Source organism: Talpa occidentalis, unplaced genomic scaffold, assembly GCF_014898055.3.
Source record: "Talpa occidentalis isolate TD23 unplaced genomic scaffold, MPIMG_talOcc4v2.1 talOcc4.13, whole genome shotgun sequence".
Taxonomy (NCBI): Eukaryota; Metazoa; Chordata; class Mammalia; order Eulipotyphla; family Talpidae; genus Talpa; species Talpa occidentalis.
This window is the reverse complement of record NW_023601322.1, coordinates 8,898,225-8,923,781: the sequence shown is the minus strand read 5'-3', so window position 1 is coordinate 8,923,781 and position 25,557 is coordinate 8,898,225. Positions and strand designations below refer to the sequence as shown.

The 25,557-nt window shown below is 38.3% G+C and overlaps 1 protein-coding gene across 1 annotated transcript in view; it reads left to right on the top strand.

The window, feature by feature from the left end:
• PHLPP1 (PH domain and leucine rich repeat protein phosphatase 1) overlaps positions 1-25,557 on the top strand; it is a 195,871-nt gene that overhangs the window by 144,787 nt on the left and 25,527 nt on the right. The window contains 7 exon segments of the mRNA XM_037509673.1: positions 243-389; positions 988-1,218; positions 6,551-6,753; positions 8,696-8,756; positions 11,210-11,305; positions 14,830-14,985; positions 24,828-25,028. Of these exon segments, the coding sequence (XP_037365570.1) occupies positions 243-389; positions 988-1,218; positions 6,551-6,753; positions 8,696-8,756; positions 11,210-11,305; positions 14,830-14,985; positions 24,828-25,028 (1,095 nt within the window).

The following is a 25,557-nucleotide window of genomic DNA, read 5'->3' as shown; positions in this document are numbered from 1 at the left end:
AAACTACTCCCCAGAACTCACTTCCTCTAGTATTCAACTTATTTTAGAATGACAGTTTTGTTTGTTTTTCACATGGTGTTTATATTTCGGGTACAACACTAGCCTAAGATCAGAAGTTCTGCTGCCCACTTTCTCCTCAGCTGGACTAGGAGGTTGGGCTGAATTGTCTCTAGGGCTGTGCTGAAATTATGTGTTGGTGTTCATGTGTGACAGCTGTCCTTTCTTTCCTTTTGTTGTAATAGGTTCAGCAAGTTGAAGAGTCTTAACCTTTCCAATAATCACTTAGGGGACTTCCCATTAGCAGTCTGCAGCATCCCCACGCTGACGGAGCTGAACGTGTCCTGCAACGCGCTGGGAGCCGTCCCGCCAGCCGTGGGCGTCATGCACAAGTGAGTACGGAAGCCCACCCCGGGAAGTGGCTCTGGAGACTCAGCCACTTGACACTAGTTCCCTTGTTACATTAGTCTCATAAGTGTTGGCCTCAAGTAGAGAAATCAAGCTCTTTGTAGTCTGTGTAGGGTTCCTTTGTGGGCTTTCACACTCTCTAGAATCTTATCAGAAATTAAAATATCTTTGTTCTGAACTGAAGATCCTTACGGATGAGCATGACTAAACATGGGGGGACAATTATACTCTCATTTCTGAGTTACACTGAATCCTAAGGCAAAAGTAAACAATTTTTTTTTTAATAACAGTGAAAGATGGGTATTTTGGCTAGTTCAGATTGCAGTTAGCTCACTTTGTTCCTATTTATGCCTATCCAAGTTGGGGAAATTAGTCATAATTTTTGTTTTCAATAAAAGATTAAGATGTTTATCTCTGGTCTTACCTCCCTAGTGCATTACTACCTCAGGCCCTTATGCATTTTTACAAGGGATAGTATATTGTTTAATAATAAATATGATCTGTATTTGTGGAACATATATGTTGATAATAGGATGTCACATTTACCTGTTCTCTTTATAATTCTTCTGTTTTCTTTAATAGCTTACAAACATTTTTGTTGGATGGAAACTTTCTCCGGGCCCTTCCTGCTGAGTTGGAGAACATGCATCAGCTTAGTTATCTTGGTCTTTCTTTCAATGAATTCACTGACATTCCAGAGGTATTGGAGAAATTGACTGCTGTGGATAAACTCTGTATGAGTGGAAACTGTATGGAGACCCTTAGGCTACAGGCTTTAAGAAAAATGCCTCACATTAAACATGTGGATCTAAGGTAACCATTTTTAAGAAATACATTCCATTCGAGTGGTTGGCTGGTGTTTTCGGGGATAGGTTACGGCCCTTCGGTGATACTCTTCTGCCGAGATCTGGTTAGTTGTAGTTAGGCCTGATTTTCTGTTTCTGCCCAGCAGAAGGGACAGTGAGCAATTGTAGAGTTTGCACATATCTGAAACTTGTTTAAAAACCATTTTCATATGTGTTAAGGCCTTAATTTGTTTTATAAGTTTGAATCAAGTTTTAATTTGCTTTAATCAATAGGCCCATCAATTCAGAGAGCTATTTAAGGTGAATGAACCATATATTAGAGAACGAAATAGATATTTTTCTCTCTTTAATCTTCTTTTCTGTGGCTTGAGGCAGTTGACATCATCCCATTTTTTTTCCTTCCTTGGATTTTCCAATTTAATGTAATATACTCCTTAGATTAAATATTTATATATTTGTTGAATTCATTTCTCAGATGACTCTGCCCTTAGTTTACTGAACTTTGCAAATATATAAAATTCATAATCTCTTGTCAATCTCAGGTCTGGCTAGCACATCTACTCTCACCCCTCCCAGGAGCAGGTAACCTGCATTTTGATCACGTCACACTGAGTTCACACTGGAAGGCACTGTCTCAGGCTTGTGAAAGCAGAGATGTTCAGTAATCATCCCTTCCTAAGAAGGGTTCCGTGTTGGTTTCAAATGCATAAAGAACCATACAGGACACTATTCTAGATTTCTCTTTGTTAAGGAAAAACTGGTACCTGTTGTGGGCTTCAGTTCCTGCAAAGCAGCCTGTGGAGCTCAGGCCTTAATACTAAATTGCCTCATTTTATGCTTTTCAACCATTAGTCCTGAGTTGATGACCACTTACTAGCCACATTAAATCTGGGAAGAGAGGTTTTAATGTGTGTGCAGTTGTGTTCTCGCTTACAGATTACAGTTAATAACATACCCTAATTCATAGTCTTTTAGAATGAATTGAGTTAAACACTTCACACTCTCAGTAAATGTTATGTTTTTTATTGTTACCTGATTGAAGACTTCTGCTCCTGGCACCTGTTCAGCCAGCAGTGTTGGCATCTTTTCATCTCTCTGTCAAAGGTGGTTCTTTCCTCGATTTACTACCCATTTTCTTCTCTGTTGATAACCCCAGATCCTCACTCAGGTCTGTCTGGTTCATCTGGTCAAGTGGCATCATCTTTTTCTCCCCTTCTTTCCACATGGTTTGGCTGGGGAAACTCATTCATTCTACTCTCACAAAGAACTGCTAGACTTCACCACTCTTCAGACTAAAGCAATCGAGCCTTTCACACCTGGGAAGTGTTTGCAATTTGCAGACCTCCAATCTTAATTCAGGGGTACGAATGGTTATAATTTATCTGACTTTGAAAACTTTTTGGAATGTGACAGGTCAGGGAACTAGTTTGTCTTGTTAACTTTCTTCCTAAAATGTTTACATTTGCCTCTGAGTGAGTCACTTGGATTTCGAGAACCTTATCATTCCAAAATTTAAGCCCTACCTTATTCATTCACCTCACTGTGGACAGTGGGTCATATAGACCTCAGGTAACAAGGATAAGATGAATTCTGAGTTACCTGGTATAAGAAGACATTCTTTTATTGATCTGAATTAGCTTACATATAGATCACTCTGCTGTATCTAGAAGTAACTTCTTACTAACAGCTTTTTAAACTCCTCAGAGATTTAGTACTGGAGTCTTTTTAGATGCAATCACTTGTAGGGTATTTATATGTGGGAGTAGACCTCAGACACACTGTGCGTGTTGATTAAGTGAGTAGACTGCTGTTCCACTCCACCCACCGAGCTGGGCAAAGTCCGGTCAGATCCGTTTCTCTGTCCAGAGTGTGGCTGTCGCCCATGTCTCTCTCTTCGGTCACTTCTCTCCCTCTTTCTTGCCGTTCTCAGGGACCTTTGTCATTCACCTTTCATCTCCATTGATGAGTGTCCTGCGGGCTTTCCCATTTCTCTCCTTGGGACTAGGTCCGCTCAGCTGCAAGCTGGCTGAGTGCACTTTGGTTTTCCCTGGGGACGCACTTAATGAAATACATGTAAAACAGTTTAATTTCTTTTAATTTAGCCAGTCTTCCGAATTCCTATTTCCAGTATTGCTTTATTGGCTTATCCAGACACAAACTTTTGACGATTTCAAATCTACCACCAGATTCTGTTGTTCTTCTCTCACACTGATTTTTCCCTTTGTGCCTTCCTCATCCTTCTCATTACTACTGCTGTCTCCCAGTGAGCCATCTGCTTCTGTTTGTGCCTCACAAGCAAGCAGTCTTGCTCAGAGCCTTCAATTCTTTAGTTCCAGGTATTCAACCTATCCTCTCTGGTGTCAGCCCACCAGGCTGTGGCTCCCTTGAGGATGAGGCTCATCCTCAGAGCCACTCAAAGTTTTGCCCTCCAATCCATGCTGGCAAGCCAATTATTGGCTACTTTCCACCAATGAGATACACGCGCACACACAAACACATGCACACGCACACACACCCTAGAGATTGAGTATTTTGGAAACTTAGAGTGGTTTGACATTGCCACAACATCCAGGGAGACTCGTCTGAGTGTACACGGAGTAGACTGTGTTGGAGAGCTTGCACAGGGAGCCCCCTGTGGTGTGAGCTGTGTGCTGGACATGTGCCATGTGACCACACTCTGTTCTGTGATGGATTGTAAGTTTAGGAAATAGGTCTCCACCATAGCTAATTTGGGAAGTACCACTCTTATTCATCCTTAGACCTGTTAGGATGTTAGCACTTAGTGTTAGCACTTAGTAGGTACAGTACTTGATAAGTATTAACGCACCCACTCTGCAGCCATATTCTCACTCCTCTCACTCCACGCTGACTCCTGAGTGTACGAATGACTTCATACACTCACTGCATGAAATTTCCTGCTGCTTCTCCTGTTAGCGCCTATCAGGTTTGCCAGCCCTCAGGAGTTAAGTAACTTGCTTCCTCTCCTGTAGCACTTTTTGAATCATTCTATTTCAGACATTATTTATGGCACTTACCACGTACTGGTAGCCTTTATACTTCATATTTTACAGCACATGTGATTTCCCTCACTAAATTACTGAACTGAGTGACAAACATGGTAAGATACTGTGTTTTAGTCATCACTTACGGACACAAAGCTGCAACTCCTCTTCACCATAGCGTTTCCCTGTTGGTGAAGCACCAGCACGTACATTCATTCGATTTCTCAGCTGCCTTACAGTGCTGAAAGTGTGAGCCCCATTTTACAGATTAGAATTAAACTTAACAAGAACTTGGGTGACTGGCTCAAAGTCATAGGTACAAAATATTGAGCAGCCAACTAGAACTAGAAAATAATGATCTTACTGCCCATCCACACATAGAAACTTGCTCAATGAGTATTTATGAAATAAATAAAATGGTTCAGCCAGCTGAGGGGAATATTGGATGGAATTTAAAAGTTCATCCTAAATAGTTAACATTATTGTGTGAAACTATGTTTTTATATTTGAGTCCTGATGGGACTTGACAAGTTAAATTGAAGAGTGGAAATGTGCACTTCCCTGTCACTATAGATTTTTCTTTTGTCTCCTCATTCAACCAGTCTTTTAATTATTTTAATGTTAATACAATGAAGTTGTTGGGGAACTGTTTCAAGTGGGGATAATAATGGTGCCACATCTTGAAGGTAATTTAAAGGGTAGATTAGGGAGAACATGGGGCTTTTTTTCAATCCCTGTGGTTTATTGTATCCAAAATAAGATTTGCCTTTCTGTGTACATAGTCTGGTAATGTAGTGAGCATTTGGAAATAGGCAAATTACTAGGTTGAGGCCAATTTTTTAATCTTGCAACCCAAAATAAATAAGTAGTAAAATACAATCCTTGGGGACGTTTGAAGTGGCCACATGCTGGCAGATGAGCCCTGGCCATTTGCGGTCTGTCAGCCATCCTTGCGTCACAGCAGCCTGATAGTCTGTTGTTAATAATTCAGATAGGGTAACTTTACTTTTTCAGAGGGCAGGTGTTTACTACAAAGACCTATTAGTGTTTTTCTAAGCCCCAACCTTCCCATTAACGCTCTTCTCACCAAGTGCATGATTTTAGCAGTCTGCTGACTTTGTCACGAGAAATGAGAAGTCGAGGGCTTTATTATTGTTTGTAAAGGACTTGGTATAGATTAGCAAACTCTTGAATAGATGAAAAACCAGTTTTTCATCTCTTCTTCCCTTTGAAGCAAAATGTGTCGTTATTTGTTGATTTCTAGTCCCCATAGTCCATGCTACCTTCTGAGCAGCTCATCACAACAGCTCAGATTGGTGGTTCTCAAAGTGCGGTTTCACCAGTTTTCCCCTGTGCCCTGTTCTCTCCTGGACGTGGTGATCCCCATCAGCGTCCTGCACGTGATGGTTTCTCAGTGAATCCCAGATGTCAGATTTCGGTATTTTCTGCAGCTAGTCCTTTCAAGGAATACTTTAAAGCTGGAGATCATTTTGGTAATTATTCCTTGACTATGAACCAGCATTCCTATTTCTGGTGCATATGTGAGTCCCTTTTTCCGCCCCCAGATTCACCTAGTTCTGTCCTATACGGCTGCTCACTCATTCTCTTTCTTTTCTTCAATATTCACTGAAGTTGAGTTCTAGATTTTGTTTTCTGTGTTCTTTTAGTCAAATTCTTTGGAAATAAATAAATGGATTTTTTCCCTCTTGAATTAAGGTATTGAACATCAATGTATGTGTACTTTTCTTCCAGCCTTAGGGATCTAAATTATGTTTCAGAATATATTATCAGAGTTAGGACTTCATGAGTTACAGCTAAAAATAAGCAGAAAATCTGGCCAGGTCAGCAAGACGAGATGCTGAAATTAAAGAAATTGTGACTAACTGTACTATAGTGAGACATGAGTCCTCTTCCTTGGACCGCGCCATATTAGGGTGTGGCCATTTATTTATAGCATTGCATTTAATTATATATATATGTATGCATGTATATATATACATGTATATATCTGTATATAAATATATAAAATTTTAACCTTCAGGGATACCACAAAGGAAGAGCCTTAGTCATTTAATGAGATCTCTTCCTCAGAGCTGGGAATCTTGATAGTTCTGAAAAAGGAAGAGGTCATGTGGGCACATGTTTGTTAAAGTGAAGCTTTCAATTCTCTGAAATTCGAATACTGCACAAATATTTATTACAAGTTAAACAAATGACTATCAAGTACTTTATGTGCAGTGTAGTCCATGAGTTCTAGAAGATGAGGGATTTTTATTTTATTTTGTTTTGTTTTATTGCAATCCTATTTATATCTATGTATGTCCTTTCTCCCTCAAGACTGAACATAATTCGGAAGCTTAAAGCGGATGAAGTGGACTTTCTCCAGCATGTCACTCAACTTGATTTGCGTGACAATAAGCTTAGTGATCTAGATGCTATGATTTTCAACAACATCGAAGTTTTGCACTGTGAGAGGAATCAACTGGTGACATTGAACATCTGTGGCTATTTCCTAAAAGCGCTCTACGCCTCTTCTAATGGTACGGAACAGAGACCACATCCAAGTTTCCCTTTTGTTGCAAGAATTGACTCAGCGCCATCATCTCTGCCTCACCTTGATTTTTCTTTCCTCAAATTTAGTGAAATAAGTATCAACTTTTGCTAAGCTAAAAATCATAAGAGAATGCTGGGCTGGTACTTAAAGGGATCAAAAGAGAAGATTATATATTTCATAACTTGTGTTTCTCATGTTGTGATATTTAGATAAGTTATGCCCATTTTTGATTTGGCTCCTCTGCTTAAAGGAGGTAAGGAATGAACTGTGTCTTTGGCTGCCTTGCTAAGATAGTAAATCTGGAGCCTTGCCTTAATATTGGAGAGTGAAAGTGAAAGGAATAACTGTTTTGAATTCCATTCAGGGTCTCAAATTTCATGCTTTGTTAACAAAGGAACTCACATTAGGAGAAGCCTGAATTTTACACCTTCAGGGATACCACAAAGGAAGAGCCTTAGTCATTTAATGAGATCTCTTCCTCAGAACTGGGAAATCTTGGTAGTTCTAAAAAAAGATGTCATTCATACGGGCACATGTTTGTTAAAGTGAAGCTTTCACTTCTCTGCAATCAGAATACTGCACAAATATTTATTACAAGTTAAACAAATGCTTATCAAGTACTCTGTGCAGTGTAGTCTGTGAGTTCTAGAAGATGAGGGATTTTTATTTCATTTTATTTTATTGAGGTAACATCAGTTTACAAAGTTGTTTGTGTTTTAGTAGTATAGGATCTCCCCCATCAGATGTTATAACTATATTGCACCCACCACCAAGGCATCCATAGTCCATCCCCATAGTCTTCTGTGCTCCCTCACCTTTGTTCTCATGCCCCCTGACCCCCAGAATAAGGGATTTTTTTTTAATGACTTCACTTTCATGGGGAATCAAGCAAAACCTCAAATAGCTGGAGATCACTGAAGGGCTAAAGGATTTGTATAGCCAGGAGGCATGAAGAAGATGTTGAAAAGAAAATAATTGGAATGTGGTTTGTTTGGCAGATGGGAAAAGAGAGGGAATCATGAACTTATAGGTAGCTGCTAGAGAGTGATAAATAATTCTGGGATGCATGGCCTGGAGTCAGATGGTGAATCTTTGAAGCTAGTATAATAAGCTCTAGAGAACCCGCAGAGCTTCTTACGTGGAGGAGTATCTTAACTGGAAGCGATACTATAGGCTGTTAGCACGAAGGCAGCGTACAGTGTGTATTTATGGAGGACAGACAGGAACCCACCTAATCCCACCTAATCCAGGTTCCTGTAATGGTCTTTGTGTGAACTGATGATTTAAGCCTCATCTTCTTAGAAGTAGTAAGTACTGGAACTAGATGACAAGAGCTGGTACCCAAAGTAGACAGATACCCAGAGTTAGCTGGTATTAGAGGGGCTGACCAGACAGGCACTGTAGCGTGAATTACTTGGTGTCAGAGAAGCAGAAGAAACTGCTCCAAGAAACAAAGTCCTCAATGGATGGTAGCACCACGTTTCATACAGCTTTAAGGAGGAATTTTCAGATTTAAGTAGAGGAAGTCATTTGTGATTCTCAGGAGTGCTGTTTCAGTAGAGTGAAAAAGGCAAAAGCATTTGGTTTTATGGAAGAAACCAGGAAGTTAAACACGGTGTTCATTCAGTTAATTTTTAAGATAAAATTTAGCATGCAGAACAGGAGGAGAGCCACAGGAGGTGGCTGAAAAAGAGGTAGAAAGTAGAATGAATGATTTATTTGAGTCTCTGAATAAGATCTTGTGATAAAATTAGAAGTTCTCTGTACTTTCCTGTAGTTTGAAAGTTGAACAAATGGATGTATTGTGCTTCCTCAGCTAAACAAACAATGGAGAATAAAGCACAGTGATGATATTCTACATATAAAAAGAATCTCTGTATCACTTGAATGGTAATGTTTTTGTGGTTGTCCCCCCCCCCATCTCCTAGAACTCGTTCAACTTGATGTTTATCCAGTTCCGAATTTTCTATCCTACGTGGATGTGTCAAGGTAAGAGGCCAAGTCTCGAATACTCTAGAGTCTGCCTGCAAGTCATTAATTCTGTCAGCTTTATGTGTAAAAACTTTTTTTTAATCTATTTGGAAGGTAAGTAGTATAAGTTAAGTTTAGTAATTTTTAGTTATCCTCTCAAAATGGATGTAAATATCTGTCAGTTAAACTATTACTTTTATATACTGTAGTTTAATCAGAAGAATCAAAGTGTTAGAGTGAGCACCAATCTGAACACCAGCTTTGGCCTTGAAAGATCAGTGAGTGAGAAATGTATGGCTGGAGTGTCCAGGAATTCTTTATATTAACTGTATCTTTAGGTCTGTCCCTGAAATGCTTGAAAAAAAAATGCACTCTTCTACATTTCTTTCCCCCCTACCTCTTTGTTATTGTGTACATACATCCCCTTGCTAAGAACCCTTAGAAATAGTGGCTAAACCTGCTATTGATGTAGGATTTCTCTACAGCCTGCTCATTTTTCCCAGCATCTGTGAATAGACTGACCATCTCACCTTCTTACATAGTCTCTGCTACAGGGTGTTAGGTTTATTCCAGGTTCTACAATGGACTTTTTCCTAAAGGCACAAAGTATGTAATTACACTTTTAAGCTTTAGTGATCTTAGCCCACTAGAATTGAAATTCACTTTGAAGGTAATTTCAAAGGAAATACCCCAAGTTTCCTGAATAACCACAGCACATGGGAACATGGCTCTCCTAAGTGACAGCTGCTAACCCATTTCAGTGTATAAAGTCTGAGATGTTTAATAGTCACCCTACTTTCTGACCATGGCTGCTGTGTGATTTTTTTCAGGTACAGAAACCGTATTCTCAATCATAGCTATGTAAGGGTATGTCATTTTATTGCAAGAATTGTTAATACATACAAGAATTATTTTATCAGAAATCTATAATTAGAAAGTCCTTTATGATTCATTATTCATGCATTTCCTTCTTAATTCATTGTCAGTTTTGTTTAATGAAATTTGAAGTCAGACATTACCTGATTCAAGTTCCTATTTTTGTTTTTTTGTTTTTCTGTAAGTCTTAAATGTTATCTTCAATCTTTAAATAAGAACAGTGCAGGAGTGAGGTTTGCTTACCTGGGTGTATATAGATAATATGGAACAGATTTATTTCAGAGAGTTGACATACAGTGAATCTTATTTTCTTTTATTCATAGAATGTAATTGACAATGGCTTCCAAATACTATTCATCTTTTTTTTGTAACTCTCCTGAGCAGACTCTTCACTATAATGTGCTTTGCCTCCTCCACCTCCCAAAGTATAAATTTTTCTGTGACTCTCCCTTTATGTGAGCTGTACTGTTAGCTGAAAGAACTGAGTTATCATTTACGATAAAGTCACTAGGTCCTCAGTGGTGCTCAAGTTCAAAGGTTCAAGTTTTTATTAATCACTTTAATTGTTATATATTGAGGTACCTTATCCGAGGAATACTTTCATTCTTCTATCTTAGGGAAATGTTTTAGGGGTTAACTACTACAAAATAGTTATTTATATTAGTCTTTAGCGCTTCACAGCCAGAATGAGATGTACCTATATAGCTGCTAAGCAAAAAATAATGCCATCTTTTCTGTACTTTAATTGAAAACTCGATATAATAACAAAATTAGAAAATAGAATGTTTAAATCACACAAATGCCTTCACCCTAACATCAAAACTATTTTGCTTTTGCTCTAATAAAGTCCCTATCCAGTTGTCATATATTCATAAAATTGTTCATCTGTTTTTAAAAAATATGGCCATAATATACATGCCTTTTTAGCTCTTTGTGCCTGTTCACATCACATATTTATAAAAGATGTGCCTGTTCACATCACATATTTATAAAAGAAGCTAACCATCATGATTGAGGGCACATTCCAATGTAGTAGATTTGTCTGAGAAGTAATCAATTCATTTAATAATTAAAGTCACCATTAGTACCTTTTGGTAATTCTAATCACCATCTGATGCTAATGTTTTCAATTAATTAACTCCAAGGGTGTGGTCAGTGTACCTTTTCATTGCTGCTATTTTAAAACCATTTCTCACTCTTCATTTATCCACGGCACTGCTTTCATCACACCCACTACAATTGAGAAGTATTTTAATGTTAGCAGTAAAAACGTAAATTGTGATATAAATCTATGCCACTGGAATATTTGACTTAGCTGGAAGCGTGTGTATATTTTGGTTGTGTTTTTTTCCAATATAAAATTTGCATGCTTTTAGACTTTTTAGGATAGCAATTATGGGAGCCAGACTCTCTTTTAGACATAAGATATGATGTAACTTTGTCCCTACTTTTTCTTTATTTCTTATTCCTTCTCACAATTTAATGTGCTTGAGGTTAAAGCGAATGCATATAGCCTTTTGATTTTTGCTCACTGTACTTTGGCATTTTAGGCCTAATTCTAATCAAAGAAAAAAATTGTATTTTCTTGTATTCAGGAATCGCTTAGAAACTGTGCCTGAGTGGGTATGTGAAAGCCGAAAGCTAGAAGTTTTGGATATTGCCCATAATCAGATATGTGAGCTTCCTGCACGGTGAGTATTGCAGATCTAGTGAAAGAACCTCAGATTAATAAGCAATTTAAAAATTGCTGTTCCAGAATCTAACTTACAATGAACAGTTAAAGAGTGTTTTAAAGCCTTTTTTTTTTTTTTTAGTATCTTTTACCTCACGTGGTTACAAACTTTCCTCATGCAGTGAAGAGGAGAATAAGGCTTGACTCTCAGCCAGAGTCATGTAGGGGGTGGAACTTGGTGGAAATTTTTAAATGAGCCAAAAGAAATATTTGAATACTAAGGAAGCAATGCATTGGTTCACCTCTGTAATCTTAATTCTTTCAGAATCCTCCACTTCTGTCCATTGACCTTACGTGTCTGTCTTACCCGCAAATAATTTTTGGTTTCCCTTGAACATAACTTTGAAAAAAAAAGATTATTAGATCACTAAATCTAGAACACGCAAAGTAGGTTCATTTTTTTCTTACTGTGATCCTTGGAATAGAAGGTCCAATAACTCTCCTTACTTTCTCTTTTAAGGTGAGTTGTTATTTTATTTCATAGACTTCACCATGACAGCAAGACATTTAACAGAACTTGGTGATATTGTCTAGTGTCATAAATACAGACAGCTTCAAATTGGCTCATGTGGCACATAATGTTATTGGGCTTTTCAGTGACTAGGTTTGCAAGAATAACCAAGAGCAGTCAGGTCCCCACACTATCGTGCAGAACCTTCTGTGATAATTGAACTGGTCTGTCTCTGTGCTATCCACTACACATCCTCGAGCTTAGCCTGTGGCTGCTGAGCATTTGAAATGCAGCTGGTGTGATGGAGGAACCAAATTTTAAATTTTCTTTCCTTTAATTAATTTATACCTAAGTAGCCACTCTGGTTAGTAGCTGCCACAATTCAGGTCTAGCTGTTTCCACAATTCTCAGCCAATCACTGAGTAGAGAAAATCAGTTGTTTTTAACTATGTAGTCAGAAATATCAATGAAAATATTATAGAAATATGTCACTATTGGGGAGTAAATTTTACTTTAAATGCCTAATCTTTAAAGGTATATGTTCCATATTCCTCTCTTTTCTTGTGTAGTACAAGGATGTGGGTACACATGCTTGGAAAGCCTAGTAAAATGTGTTAGAGTTGAGCGTATCAATACAGTGACCACCAGCCACTAGCCAAGGGGCTGTTGAGTACTTGAAAGGTGACTAGTACTGAAGTGTAAATGTACACTGGGTGAAATAGCTTATAATGTTGTATATTAATTACATGTTAAAATAATATATTGGATATATTGGGCCAAATAAAATACAAGAATTAACTGTTGGTTGTTTTTTTTTTTTCCACTTTAATGTAGCTACTAGAAAATTTAAAATTGCATATATGCCTTACATTATATTTCCATTGAGTAACATTATTAGCATGTAGCCATCATGAAAGAAATCTTGAGTTACATTTTCAGTCTCTGGAATATTCAATTACTTTTTCTTTGTTCTTTGGCCATACATTATACCTTAAATTCAGTCCGCTTGGAAATTCTTTCTGCCGTAGAGTTTTATGTTGACTGAGCATTTAGGTGACCTAGTATATCCCATCACCATTATCAACAGGACTTCTTGATGTACCCTGTGGACAGCTGTGTGTTGTGTGTGTGTGTGTGTGTAACAAAAATGAAAGCAAACCACTAATGGGGAAAAATTATAGTAAAAAAATGTTTACCATTATCTTTCCTTCCCTTTTCAGTCTTCATTTATCCAGTCTCCTCAACCCAAAGATACCACAGAGTCAGAACCCTACAGCAACGCTATTAAATATATATACAAGCAATTAAATTAATACAAGATAACGGATATTTCATCCAATTTTCCCCAAAGTTAATTAATACTTGATTTGTTCCACATTACTACAGGATTTTTGGGGATCTAAACAAATAATTATCAAAGGAAATCCCAAATGCTCTATTATCAGAAATTTCAAAGCAATGTTTGTGTTTTAAAACATGAGACAAAAACAGTATATTGTTTTGTCACTTATGATGTTTAGTTGCAAATTTTGTATCATCCGTATCATTGATCTAATATTCAGTGATTCATTAGAAGTTAATTTAATATTAAATCTTTAAGTAATTTGAGGAAGTTTGACAACAGAATAATAACATTTAGAAGTAGAAATATTAAGTTATTTGAATCTTAGCTTGTATTCAAAATAATTTAATAAAGCTAGCTAAATAATTATTATTCAGTTCTTAACTTGTCATCAACAAATCTACTTTTTATTTGGAAAAATCAAGGCAAAGATTTTATCCCCTCTTTCAGTTATTTATTTAAAGGTAAAGTGTGTGTGTGTAGGTATAAAGTAACCCCATTCTGTCTTCTAAGAATCCTAAATTGTACACAAGCCCAGGAAAACAGTAAAATTTGTGAACCAAATGCTGAATTACTGGGTTGGAGTGACTGTTTCCCTATGGCAATTGGCTGAATGGCTGGGTAATCTGTCTTGTCACACTGAAATCTAAACCCGCAAAGTCTGTCATGTCAGATATCTTTAGTGGTGGCCGGTGGCATCACAAAACTGAGACAGTTTGCTAGTGTCCTTGTTAGCAAAGAATCTAGTTTTGATATCCAGAGTTCTAACTGTAAGTATATAGTATAGTGATTTATAACAACATTGGGCATCAATGAGTTAGCCAAATGGTGGGTAAGGAAACCTCATTCTTTGACAAGCAGTGTAAATGAATTCTTATTGCAAAATGATCCTGATGCATCGTAACATCACTTTTCTAGTCCCCATAATTCTGTGTTTAAGCCCAGAGCCCATTTTATTTTCTACAACTGTTGAAGAAGTCAGAAGTGGCAGATTTCCATTCGATTAGCAAGTATTCGTATTTGCTGCAGTTCTGGTAACTCATAGAAGAAAAACAATTTTCCAAAAGTCTCTTTACAGCTCGAAATAAATATTAAGTACACTCTATTATCTTTATGAGAGAGTCTCTAATCTAGGATTAAACAGAAGAACAAACAAAAATATATAGACTTAGGGAAATAAAGAAAGGGAGAAGTATTTATGACTACGAAATGCCACTAAGGAAAAATATAGCATTTTCTCAGCTGGCATTTGTGAAAACTTAATTGGAGAGAAATTTTAAAAAAATTATGTAATATTGATCCTGTGGGGGACAATTGTGCCACATCACATTCCAGGCGATACAAGACCCGATCCTTGCCCTGAGCACCATACACCATTGTATGGCATGCCTTGGGGATCTAGGAAGATTCAGTATCTACTTCAGTGAAACTTGTTTTATTTTCTTTCACTAAGTGGAACTTCTCTATTAACTATTCTTTTTCATAAGTATTCCCTCTCTTTTATAAAAAAAGTATGAAAAGTTGACATATAAACAGCTCTATGTTTGAGCTTATGCTGAAATAAACTCAGAGTTGCTTTGAGTGAGTTTGGTTTTTGAAGAGAGAATTTAAGTATTTTATTCTTTTTTCGTCTTTATCCCAAATGGACTCCAAGTAAGTTGCCTCCTGTCTTTTGTCCCTTTTTGCACAGCTTGCTCTGTAACAGTAGTCTCCGGAAGCTCCTGGCAGGCCACAACCAGCTGGCAAGGCTGCCTGAGCGGCTGGAGAGGACCTCAGTGGAGGTCTTGGATGTGCAGCACAACCAGCTCCTGGAGCTGCCGCCCAGCCTCCTGATGAAGGCCGACAGGTGAGCGCCCCTCGTCGGGCTTATTCCTCTGAGTTGTGAAATGCACCCTCACTGGCATCCTGATTTATAGGACCTGACACCATCTTTATGGATTTTCTGCTTGTCTGCTTATCCTGGATTCATGAAGTAAATGCTTTTGTCAGCTACCTCTCTGACCATTTTGTAGGGGGATGGAGGCAAGGCGTATCCTGTAGAGTCTTCATAAATTTCCCCACTGTGGGGAGATGCGAGCTGAGTAGTACATCAGCACGTGCTGTGGAGTGGAGGCATAGAGCCAGGGTGATGTGACCAGTCACTACCTGGTCAGAACGTGTGACAGTTGTTCCAGGCTTCACGGTCTGAGCGTCTTCTGCTCTTTCGGCTACTTGGGGTAATCGACATAGCTCTTCCTAGAGCTTGCTTAGCTTCTTGTTTGTTTTGGCCACTTCTTACCTTTACCACTGGTTTCCCCCTTCCACTTAAATACACTATTTACATTTGAACAAACAGAATAACTTGTTTTAAGTATATAAAGATACAGTTTTGCATTGTGTGAAAGTTAGCTAAAACATTAAATAAAATTGGTTTTCTGTCATGAGTTGCCACATGGAGAACCTTCTTTACAGAAAGCTTTAAGTGACTGTGAGTGCTGACTGGCTTTGGAACATCTTGTTTGCTTCAGGGCCCTTGGGCATTTTACTAAAATGCTTCCCAGCCTGGTGCTCTGAATAATTTTGACTTCTGCTAATGTTTATTTTGAGTGCATAACCCTAGCTTTAGAGCAATATGAAGGACCTAACTTCAGAGAGTGTGAAGGATTTAACTCATGATAAAGACAAAAAGCTTAAGTTCAGTATTGTGCTTCTCCACGGGAAGGAAGAGATGATGGATCTTTTTGCCCTAGGAAGTAAATTTGAGGTCTATTTTAGCATGTGTGACTCCTCATGGGTGAAACAGTCCAGTGACCCTTGCTGTCCCAAACAGTCAGACACCCAAACTGACTCCTGTTTCAGTGCTCGTCACAGGCTGCATTATCATCTTGTCTACTTGTCTGTCCCCACTCTCAGACTATAAACTCTGTGGCCCAGTTAATATGTCTTCATTATAGTTTTATCCTCAGCATCTTGCCCGCGCCTAGAGTAAAAAAGCAAGATCTTCAAGAAGTATTTGCTTAATGAGCAATAGAAACTGTAAGAAATTTTAAATACTACCTTCACTCTCGGGCTGGCTGTTTGTTTTAAAAATAATTTTATCAAGATGTTACTTATTAGGAAAAGTATACAACTCTTAGGTGTACTGCTCAGTGGATTTTTTCATCTGTTTCATACCCTCTGACCGTCACCTATCAGGACAGAGAACATTTCTAGCTCTCCTTTCCTTCTTTTGTACTGTTTTGTTTATTTAAAAAAAAAAAAAAACAACAACATTTGTTCTCTGTGCTTAATGTAAGTTACCATGAATTCCTACTGGAAAAATTGCAGAGAAATAATGGGATTGTGAAGCAAGTGGGATTGTTTTATTGTAATTGACCAGTGCTCTATCATTCCCCTGACAGATGGCATTGTTTCAAGATCATTTAAAGACTTGTTCTTGCTTTGGCATTCATATCAAAGAACATGGTGGAACACGTGGGCAGCTGTAGACAAGTGCTTTCTGTTGTCATGAATACTATAGGATTTGATTCTTCCCCTGTGGAGAATTCTAAGTTATATTGCAACCTTATGTTCTCTTTCATAAGGCAAAAATTGGATGCAGTTTTATAATGATAATTCAGTTGTTCTCCTGCAGGTCTACCCTGAATCTGTACAAGCACATTGATGGATTTAGGTTTTAGAGCCTTTGAGATAAAGCCATTTCTAAATCTGCCCAAGTCTGATAAATGCATCGCTAATAGAGTAGGTGATTCGCACTGGAACTCTCCAATGGATACTCATTCTTTATTCATTTCTGAGGATTTGTTTTTAAAAGGACAAGTCTACATAGACTTTTCATGCTCCAGAAGCAATCAGTAAGCAGTTGTTGAGTTTCCTTGGTGCCTGGGCAGATCTGAAAATATATCCCTGAGGGAGCTCAGAGTATAGGTTAGGAGCTTTGTTTCCAGGATTTCAGTGGGGCAACAATAACATGAATTGTTTTACAGGTGATTCTGCTGCCTGCTGGGGTTGAGAACCACTGCATGAAATGCTGCCTTTGTGACCTTGTGTAGGTCATGGAGTCTCGGTTTTCCTGTCTTGTGTATTTTATACAGTTCCCAAATGGAATCTGTAAATTGGAAAAGGGAGGGTTGTATGAACTGGAATATTTCTTTTTTTTTTTTTTTTCCCAAGTGCAAATTGCTGCAATGGATTTTATTTTATTTTATTTATTTATTTTTTAAATAAATTTTATTTTTATATTCCCCAACTGGAATATTTCTGGTAACACAACATGGAAAATTTAGTACCTGAATTGAGCCACCAAAAAGACGTTGCCATCACAGAGAGCAGCATAAGCTGAGTTAATAGCGTGGGCTAAGGAATTTAGGCAGAAACTCCCATAGTCCCAGTAGACAGGTATATCTAGAGTGAATTGCATTTTGGAAAATTGAGGCTATTGTGGGGAATTGGCAACTGCCCTTCTTGGGAGGAGGAAAACTAGGCTACATGCATTCTGTCATGGGGAATTTCTTGGATGAATTAGAAGGGGCAAGCATCCTACTTTGATGAGAGAAACACAGATGACCAAAAAAAGGCAAAAGTAAGAAAGCTTCTAGAAGGCATATTCCAGTAACTTTGTTTTCCAACCAATATAATAGCCACCTCTTCAGCACAGTGTAGCAGCTCATCTGATGACTATGAGTCAGAATGAAATGTTACCAGGTTTGGTGTTCTCAGCCAGGTAGGGTGGTAAAGGGGGTGGGGCAAATTGATTAGCTCTTTTAAAAATGTCATTCTTGTATTTATTTTGCTTGCTGAAAGATGAGAAACAACATTTTATAATGATCCTCATCAAACTACTACTGTTTAAAGAGTTAATACTTCTATTTACCCCTTTTTCCAAAACGTAAATAATGAAGGTTTTATCTACCTAAATATTGTTCATTGAAGCATAATTTGCATTCAGGGATATGTAGTTATATTGTCTATTTATTTTAATGAGCTTTGGGGATAAGAATGAACTAGTACTGAACAGTTGTAAGAGCAGGTCAACCCAGAAAATATGAAGTTTAGAATATTAAAGGGGGTTCTTGTGACAAGCTCCTTGCAGGTGATTTCAGTGGTTATTTGTTGTTGTTTACATAGTTCAGTACAACAACCTCTTACTGACCTGCTAAGTTTTAAGTCATTGTGCTGGGTGCTGTTGGGGATTGAGAAAACATAGGAGTTGACCCTCTAGAAGTTTACGAGGTAAGACAGAGTTACACAATAAACCATAATAAAAGATAGGCTTGATTGGATAAAAAGAAAAATGGTACAGTTAATTTTAATTTAGGCTCTTGGACAACACTTTTTTGCTGTTCGGTACATAGCTGTGTGTTTGACAAATGAAACTTTTATCCAATTCTCCTTAAATTTGTGTTGGGATACAAGCCTCAAAAATATGTGGATGTTCCTTTTTCATTTTTTTTGTGGTAATAAGTTATTATTTGTTCCATGTTTGGTTATGCTAAGAAGGAAAAAGCCTCTGTAAGTTAAAGCTAAGGTCTTTGTAAGTTAAAAATGCTGTTTGTGTTGTAGTAGAACTTAAGCTCGGAAACTTCAAGAGACTGTCAGGAAAAAAATAAAGGAGTTATTGGCTGCAAAGCAAAAGACTGAACTTGGACTCTCAGAAGTTTTTCTTTAGTGCCAGAGCTCATCTGCTAATCCTAATGGCAGGGTTTTAATTATATAATATTTTCTGTTAAATATTACAGCTCTAGAATGCTATATATTAATCTACTGTACCTGATATCAGGAAAGTTTCGGCAGCCAAATAACAGAGGGGACTCTGCTTTAAAGTAGATGACTTTTAGTGATGTTTTTATCTTCCACGTTAAACTTTAGACCAACTTTATTAAAATTCTTAAGTCTTGAATCAACAATTTCAATTTATGAGTTTGTTGTCCATATTCATTTTTGAGTTTTGTTTATTTTGACTTGCTTTTTTCACTGGCAGCTTAAAAACTATAGACAGATGTGAAATTTGATGGACCATATGTTGTTAAGTTCACTGTGATTTTCTGTCTGACTAGCAGGGGAGGGCTGGGTTCTGTGGGGTAAACTGGCAGATACTCTCATCTGTATCTTGTTGGCCTACATCTCTCATCTTACCTCTTTTTACTTAGAGTTGAGTATCTTCTTGAAGGAAATCCCAAAAGAGTTTCCGATAACCAGTTTTCAACAACAGATCGGCATGGGGTGGGGTGGATGTGCCCCATGGGTCACCAGAGGGTATGGTTGAGGTTCTTCCATCCTCCTGTTCTTCCTAAAACCCTGGCAATGGCTGACTCCCTGTCCGTCTTGCACTCACACGCTCATTCAGTGGCCTGATGAGGTTAATCTAATTAAACAAGGCCATAACTAATCTTCTGAAGGGCAGTTACAGCTTCCTGTTGTGGATGAACACCAGTGTCTGTCTTCATCCCTGTTTGGAGCAGCACCAGGTATTTTCAGGAGGGGGGCATGTATGTGCAAATGAAGTGCATGGCAATTATTAAATATCCCCTGAGTATTAGTCATATTATAGACCATAAGCTTTCATGACTCAGACAGAACATGGGTAAATATCAAGGGTACTAAAAAGGAAAAGAGAATTTAGGAGAGTGTGATTGATTGACCACTACAACTGGTGCCTTTTGGCAAAGACAGATATTTCTGGCATTTTGGAAAGCTAAATATTCTACTCTATTTTTTTAAGTGAAGAGAATTATCTGGTGAACTTCTGGTGTTTTGAGGAACAAAACAGTGGAATAAAACCATGTTTCTCAGAGTGCCTCCAGAATCCCATGGATTACTTACTAAATATGCAGATTCCTGGTCCTTATTTCTAGTGATTCAACTTGGCTAATCATCAGACTTCTTAATTCTGTAAATTTGGAGGCCTTATCCTGCCCTACTTAATAAGAACATCTGGGGATTGAAATTGAGAAGCGTGTACCTTCAGGTGGAGGGCCAGGCACTTAGAACGACACACCCTCACTTCTCTGTACTTTTGCCAAACATATTCTAATGAGAACAAAGCATCAAACAAAATTATATTGGGAGACATTCTACATATAACTACCTAGCACTCTTCAAAAGTGTCAAGGTCGTATGAGACAAGTAAGACTATTAGAGGAGGTTAAGGAGGGTTGGTTCCTGGACCAGTTCGAAGACATCAGTGTGATGGTAACTGGTGAGATTGGAATAAGGTATGTAGATTAATTTATAATCACTGTTGATTGATTTTTAATTATACTTAATTTTAAAAATAAATTATTTTTGAATTCTTGTTGAACAATTCGTGCATCTATATATAACTTTTGTTCATGTATTCTGTAGGCTAATTATCTTTATATTATACCAGCCAGGCAGATTTTCAGGCCTTCCAAAATAATGTCTGGGTTCTGTTAGACTATATGTGCTTTTTCTTTGCTTACAATCTCCACTATTCGGTGGTGTTGCTAGATAATAATTGTGGTTCTTTTTTTCAAAGTAATGAGTGGGATGTGACCTTAATTCCATGAGTTTTTACCAGCACTTTGAAAAATTAAATGGGATAGAAAATATCATTGTGAGATTCAATAAGGTTAAGTATTGTTTCATAAAACTTTTTTTCAGTGTACATGTTTATGTTGCATCTGTACTGGGTATAAATTATAGTTTATACTCTGGTTGCCATCATGAAGAGTTCAAAAGGCTTCAAGAGCTATTAGCCTCAGGGATAGATGGAATTGTTAGAAGTGCTGTGTTATAAAGAGAGATGATAAGGAAACTAGAGCATCTGACACTTTTGGAAGATTTGGGGGTCAGAAATCAAGGGGTTGTCTAAAATAGAAGCGTTTTGCTTGGCTGGGGGGTCTTAACCTTTTACATTTTTAATAGAATACGAGTCCCAGTGTTGAGCTCCAGAAAAATTAATTAAATGCAGGGCACCTGGAGTGTCTACGTGTAGGTAAATCTGTTGTGCTACCAAATCCGGTACTTTGTTTCAGGGACAGAATTTGACTGTAAAATTTACAGGTGTGCTAGAAATTGCTGAAAAGCAAACAAAAACAGAACCACAAAACTAAGATGAGCCAGAGCAGATGGACAGAATGTGCCAACAAAGAACAGAGCAGTTGCTCAAGACACAGGAACTGCATTTGTCTCACTGAGTTGTGGGTAGTTTTTCAAGTGCTTTAGGGCAGGAGCCATATATGAGTGTTTTTTTCTCTGACTTTTGTACTTTCTGTTCAGAAAGGTTCTTGAGTGCTGTGCTATTTATTGGTTATTTTAGGAATGGGGTTCGAAGCGCTGTGCACACGTGGTCTTCACACTGCCCAGCAGGCGGTCTCCTTGACCCCACCCCAGCCTTTTTGGGACTACAGAAATGTCCTCAGGAAAATGTCTTATTGTGACTATTTTTACAATTGAATTTTGGAGAGGTGTGTGGGGGAATAGTGAACACTTGAGATTGGTGAGATCTGGATTTTATTTCTGACTCTGGCATTAATCATTATTTAACCATTGCCAAATGATATGACTTCTCTCAGCTTTTATTTCTATCTCCTATGAAATATGAGGGGTGCATCTCTGGGATAAAGGGAGAATTAGATGAAATAGAAATTAGGAAAGAGTTGCAATCTCTGCAGGGTATCTTAGAAATGGAAAGAAAACAGTGATATGATACTGCTTTTTCTCTAGTTAATAGAAGAGGGTTGAATGGTGACAAGGGTTATATTGATGAAACATCTTTTGGCACATGAAACAGTATTGTGTACAGTTATTACAAACATCTGTGAGGGCGAAGTGCAAGGAGGTTATCACATCATATTGAGTTGAGACCAAACTTGGTGCTTTAGGGGTTTAGCTCTTTGGAGGTTTTGAAAAGAAGGACCAGGGTTACCCAAGCTGGTTCTTGAATAAAACTGTTTTCCAGACCAGAGAAATAGTGCTACATTGAAGTAGTTACTCATTCTAGTGGAAGTACAACACCTAGACCATTAAGCCATTTAAATTTGTCTCTTGCTAAAACATTGAGAGGTTGTGGAACATGTGTTTTATTAAGAGGATGGGGATGAATTGAATTTTCCTGAGACCATTATAATAAAAAATCTTTTTAGTCCAGTTGCTTGCTCTCTGACCATTAATTAACAAGATGATTCAGTCAGGCTTTAGTAAGTTCAAATGAAATCCTTTGGAACTAGTCATGTAGTTTCAACTTAAGTTTCATTTCCTGGAGCAATAGGATGATTTCTTTCCCTCTTCATGCCCCATCAGGAGTATAGGGCTCCTTCAGTACAAGTAGATTTCAGCAAGATGCAGGGCACATCTCTTGTGACATTGTTCTCCCTTCTGACCACAGTTGGGTGTCTCAGTCCCTCTCACGCTTTCTAGATGAGCATTCATGTCAGTCTGTTGCCTTTCAAAACAAACAATCCCTCTTCTGGCATAAAAATCAGAAAACATTTGTAAATTTATTTCTCTCTGCTCCCTTTTCATTTCATGTGTCCGTAAGTGTGTATTTCCTAGAGAATTGTGTTTGAATGAGATTGTCGGTTTCCCAGCAAGTCCCAGTCAATAGGTTTTGGGCGCAATAATTTTTCATATTTTCTAATTTTACATTGAAGAAATTCTTAATAGGGTTTTAAAATCAGGTTGATATAAATGGAACCTAAAGAAACAGGCTCATAAAAATAAAGAACTAGGGTGCTGAAACTGGTTTCCTTCCTAGTTCAAAACCATTTCAGAAACTGCTTGAATGACCTTTATTTTCTTCTCTGTAGCACACACGACTATAATTTCCCATGACTATTTATGGTCTGTGCAGCCCTTTTCTAACTTCCTTTTTTAAAAAATGTCAACGGAATACGTGTTTCTTTAATGGAAAATGTTCTATTTTGGGGAAGCTGCTTTTCCTCAGATAGTAGTGGAGTTGGGGGGTGGGGGTGTATAAGTAAGTGTGTGGGGGTTGCAGGATTGGAAAGTATTAAATTAGTGGATTGAGAGGTTGGCATGACAGCCCTGGTGATGACTCCTGAATATAAAGTGTTTTTTTTATCCAGGATTAAAAATACCTGTGCCTGGTATTCCATATTCTTCCTTTTTAAGAAAAATTGTATACTTTTTCCCAAACATATACAGATTGGCTGAATAGTCCTGAATTGAATGCTGAAAGTTTCAAACCCAGGTGCCTTTGAAACAAGAGAATGGCAGGCCATTTACAGGGGAGATCTAGGTCAGGTGCCATGGCGACTTGGACCTTGGTAACTACAGCAGGTGTGTCCTTTGGGTGAAGAACCTCCATGTTCCAGGCACTGCAGCTTCACCACGGAACACACACCAGAGGCCCAACTGTGAAGTGGGAGGGTCATCTGTCCAGCTGCCCGTCCCTTCTGCTCCCTCCCCTCCCCTCCTCCTCCCCTCCCCTCCCCAACCCCTCTCCTCCCCTCCCCCTCCCCTCTACTTCCCTTCCCAGTGATTTGGAACCTGATTCCTGCAAGGACTGAGATTTCAGTTCTCTAGTTTTGCATTTTGCATTGTGAAGCATAATTACTGTGTTTCATAATAATCATGAAAGGATTACACTGTTTTTGACAATTTTAGATATCCTAGGTACAAAAACATTCTTTTGTTTTATCTCCATTCACTGTCACTGAGTGACTGATAGCATATCTGTCTTATTTGTTTCAATGCAAATTTTATTGAAGTATAATGTAAATATAAAAAAAGGGTGAAATCCTAAGTGTAGCACTGGATGGATTTTCTCAAAGTGAATACACTGTGACCAGCACCCAGATCAAGAGCCAGAGGGCTATCATGTTAAAAAATTGTAAGCCCTCTCTAGACACTGCCCCTCTCTCACCTCTCACCTCTGAACTCTGCCTGAATTTGAAGTCTGTAGAACCATGCACTGTATGCTCTTGTGCCTGGCTTCTTTCACTCATTTTGTGAGTTTTATCCTCATTTCATGCATGTGTTCATGGTCTTTCATTTTACTGCTATATAATATTCCATTGTTTTAATATGGAACACATCATTTCCTACACTAGTGAATATGTCAGTAAAAGGAGGTTTGGATATCATACTGAAACAGAATTAGTCACAGGTGATTTAGTTATATTGTGATGCAAGGTCTGCTTTGTTATTACTCTAAGAGCTCGTTCAAGCACTTCCTCTCATCTTTGTGCTTCCATAAAAATTAATTTCTATCTCTTTGTATTTAACACACACATATAGATAGATGGGTAGAGAGATAGATAGATAGATAGCCGTTGTGTTTCCTATAGAGAGTGCGAAAACCAGGGCCTATCTTTATTTTTTTTTTTTTAAAGATTTATTTATTTATTTATACAAGCATTGGGTACAGTCAGAAGCGCAGGAGGGTGAGAGAATTCACCAAAGCCAGAGCAGGGAGCAGAGCAGGCAGAAGGACCGAAGTACACTGCTGAGGGGAGCAGCGGGCGGCAGGAGAGGTCTGCACACCATGTGGGACCCTCCTCCGCTGGCCGGGGAGCAGCCGGGGATCGAACCGGCGCTGCAGAGGCTGCGGGCAGCTTCGCAACCCAGCGCTCAACCGCTGTGAGGGGCCTATCTTTAAATTCATGTTTCTAAACCCAGTTTCCCACATGCCAGGTAGAAATCAGAAAATGTCTCGATTTCTTCAGGATTCCGGATGAGCGCTCTGGCTTATCAGCAGGATTTTGTTGCATTTTGTCATTGTAGCCTGAGATTCCTGAACGCGTCCGCAAACAAACTGGAAGCCCTCCCTCCAGCCACGCTTTCTGAAGAGACGAACAGCATCTTGCAGGAGTTGTATTTGACAAACAACAACCTCACAGACAAGTGTGTGCCCTTGTTAACAGGACACCCTCATTTGAAGATCCTCCACATGGCCTATAACCGACTTCAGAGCTTTCCAGCAAGGTAAAGGAAAGTGGTGTTTTCCACCACGTTTCTGAAAATAGATTCATAGATGGAAAGGTGAAAACTAAAATGCTTATTTCCCCAATAATGTAAAGCTTCTTCCTCTTTGATTCTTGTTCAGAATTGTGTTTTATATGCACCACAGACAGCATCTCCTGAAGAAAAAGGTGTTAGTTTTTCTAAAGTGACTGTGTTCAATGACCTGATCACTAGAATATTCTTATGATTTTGGAATAAGATGTTACTTAGCAAATATATTTTTCTTTTACTCCTTTTTAGCTAGGTAAATTAATTAAAAGATTTTTTTAATTAACCTAATATGGTGTGTGGGAATTAGAATGTAATTTGTGTTTGTGCTTCTGATGTGAAAAGCAGCAGTGGCTCAGGCAACCTTAGAGGCCATGTGACAGTACAGATAACAGCTCTTGGATGTTTCCGTCTTCTCTTCACTCGTATCTTCATTTCTGGGTTTTGGGAGCCGTGGCATCGGTATAGTTTTGAGTGAATCCACACACGGAGCCCGGCATGA